Genomic DNA, 2,923 nt, shown 5'->3' with positions numbered 1-2,923 from the left:
AAATTAACCGTGCTCCATCGATAAACCAGTAGATTGAATGATTACGTACCCAGTATATGTATTGGCACGAAAACAACTGAAACGGTAATGGAGTATGGACATTGGACATATTTGGCATATGAACGATCTTGTTATTATTATTAATCGTTATCTTTCCTAAACCAAAGTGGGCACGACAACCCATACTCCAATAAAATAACATATGCCACAGATATTTTTTTCTCTTTCAAAATTCGAATAATCCACAGTTACTACGTGTCTTGCTCATATCATCCACTTAAGCCAAAGCTACTTCAGTGGTCGGATATGAACACGTGTCATTTAACCAGACCATCTCCAAGAAATAATATCCCAATTCGCTATTCAGTCCCCCGATGACCAATCCTCTTCACATTGCTATTTTTCTCATCCGAGGTCTCTCAACGACCAAAAACCACAAAATAAAACTAAAAATAAAAAGATTAAATCAGATCTGAGATTGAAATAAGAAGATGAACACGTTAATCCCATCGGAGAAACGATGGATCATCACCGGCGTTTTACTAGCCGGTTTAGTAGGCGGTGCTTTGCTCTTCACAAGCTTCATACGAGCCGCAGACGAGACTCTCTTCCTCTGCTCCACCGCGAGCGCCAAAAGCCGAGCCGTTGCCGCGGCTGCTGAATACGAAGCCACACCGATCCAGCTTCAAGCGATCGTCCACTACGCTACATCCACCGTCGTCCCGCAACAGAACATGGCCGAGATCTCGATCTCTTTCAACATCTTGAAAAAGCTAGCTCCTGCTAACTTCCTCGTGTTCGGTCTCGGCCGTGACTCGCTCATGTGGGCTTCTTTGAATCCACGCGGCAAAACCTTGTTCTTGGAAGAAGATCTTGAATGGTTCCAGAAAGTGACCAAAGACTCTCCGTTCTTGCGTGCGCATCACGTGCGTTACAGGACGCAGCTCCAGCAAGCCGATTCGCTTCTACGCTCGTACAAGAAGGAGCCTAGCTGTTTCCCGGCGAAGTCTTATCTCCGGGGAAACGAGAAGTGCAAGCTCGCTCTCACGGGACTACCCGATGAGTTCTACGATACAGAGTGGGATCTGTTGATGGTCGATGCTCCTAAAGGTTACTTCGCTGAAGCTCCGGGAAGAATGGCGGCGATTTTCTCGGCGGCGGTTATGGCTAGGAACCGGAAGAAACCTGGAGTCACCCACGTGTTCTTGCACGACGTTAACCGGAGGGTAGAGAAGACTTTCGCGGAGGAGTTTTTATGCAGGAAGTACAGAGTCAACGCCGCCGGGAGGTTATGGCATTTCGCTATTCCTCCGGTGGCTGCGAACGCTACGGTTGACGCCGGTGATTATAGGTTTTGCTAAGATTGTGACACGTATCCCACTTCCCTTTTCTTTTATTTTGCCTCTTTTGCCCTTTTCTTACTTATTTGAGGAATCTTATTTACAACATAGGGTTCACTTATTTCTTGATTTAGTCCCGACAGTTTTGGATCTACATCTCGTGTTTCGTTATTTTTAGTTACTGTGGAGTTTCCCACCGATTGCATCGGGCATTATATATGTATCACATTTTTATCATATATATATGGTAATAATTAGAGATTTATATATCTTGTAGGAAACTTAAAAAAAATCTAAGACTTTTAAATGCTTACTAGTCTAGATTTGAACTCTATATAGTAGTCCATGTGGTGAGGTGAGGTGAGCTGGTGACTCAGACTTTTCTTCGTCTGACGTCTCGCACGAAAGGTATATNGTTGCGATGTGGACGTTTTACCAATATTAGATCTCGCGGAAATACATACAAGTGGTGTCATCTAATATCTACTTTTAATAGTAGTCTGTAGATTTTAACGTTTACGTATAAACCCAAACAGTCACCTTAATCTGTTCTCTTGTAACCAAAACCATGGACATTAATGTCTTTTTATGTTTTAACTTTAAAATATGCATTTTGCGTTTTCTAATATCTACTTTTGTTAATAGGGTTTTATTAGACATAGCAAAGACAAAAAGAATTTACTTATGTAGTAAGGGTAATACATATTATAATTGGATGTGTCTAATGTGGTATTAGAGTAATGGAGACAGAGAAAATAAGAGGTGTTTACAGGTTAGAATTTTAAAAAGAAGTCTGTACTTATGCGTATACTATATTTATTTTCTTTTGAAAATAAAGGAAAAAAAGTTGACAATACGGAAAGACAAAAGAATTCAATGAAAAATAATTTCATTCCATTGTTTAAAATGTGACTGATGAGAAAGTATTTTTCTAATTTTTCTCTCATTTTTCTGGTGATTCTCAAATTTTTTTCTATGAATCTTTTTCTCTAAACCACCAGACAAGTTTAACACATAAAAACCAATGCAATAATAATATTTTATTTAAAACATTTCTAGTATTGGAAAATTCCCTAAAAAAACACTAACTATTTAATATTTGACAGAAAAAAACATGAACTTATTTCGTTGCCAGAAAAATACGCAAACTATTTTTTAGTAGATAAAAAATACACGAACTATTATTTTTTTCCATTTTCTCCTCCTCTCCGTTACGACGGTTAACGGTATTGTGACGGCGTTACTATTTTTGAAAAAAGTTCCAGAAAAAAAAACACAAACTATTTATTTTTTGCCAGAAAAATACATGAATTTTTTTTTCTTTGCCTGAAAAATACATAATTTTTCATTTCTTATATTTCCACTAACAATGTTAGAGATCATAACTTTCTCTATTCTCTTGAACTTCATACAAGTTTTCACTACTATTTATTATAACTAAATTCAAGAACAAAAATACATAATTAGGTTAATCGATTTCCAAATTTCTCAATTAGTATTGTTTTTGCATAAATAAATGGTGAATCTGGTTAGGTTACAAGAGTTGATGTCCCACAAAATGGCTATAATCTACAATCTCGATC

General features: G+C 37.6%; 1 protein-coding gene across 1 annotated transcript; it reads left to right on the top strand.

The window, feature by feature from the left end:
* LOC104757125 (probable methyltransferase At1g27930) lies at window positions 358–1,577 on the top strand. Its single transcript, XM_010479840.2, has one exon. It carries the CDS (start codon window positions 492–494, stop codon window positions 1,359–1,361), a length of 870 nt encoding a protein of 289 aa, XP_010478142.1. The 5' UTR covers window positions 358–491; the 3' UTR covers window positions 1,362–1,577.

Source organism: Camelina sativa, chromosome 17, assembly GCF_000633955.1.
Source record: "Camelina sativa cultivar DH55 chromosome 17, Cs, whole genome shotgun sequence".
In the NCBI taxonomy this organism is placed as follows: Eukaryota; Viridiplantae; Streptophyta; class Magnoliopsida; order Brassicales; family Brassicaceae; genus Camelina; species Camelina sativa.
The sequence above is the reverse complement of the archived record's forward strand: the minus strand, read 5'-3'. Positions and strand labels throughout refer to the sequence as shown.

What these genes read in the sequence shown, in the direction of transcription:
- LOC104757125 (XM_010479840.2), top strand. Translation starts at nt 492, where the DNA reads ATGAACACGTTAATCCCATCGGAGAAACGATGGATCATCACCGGCGTT.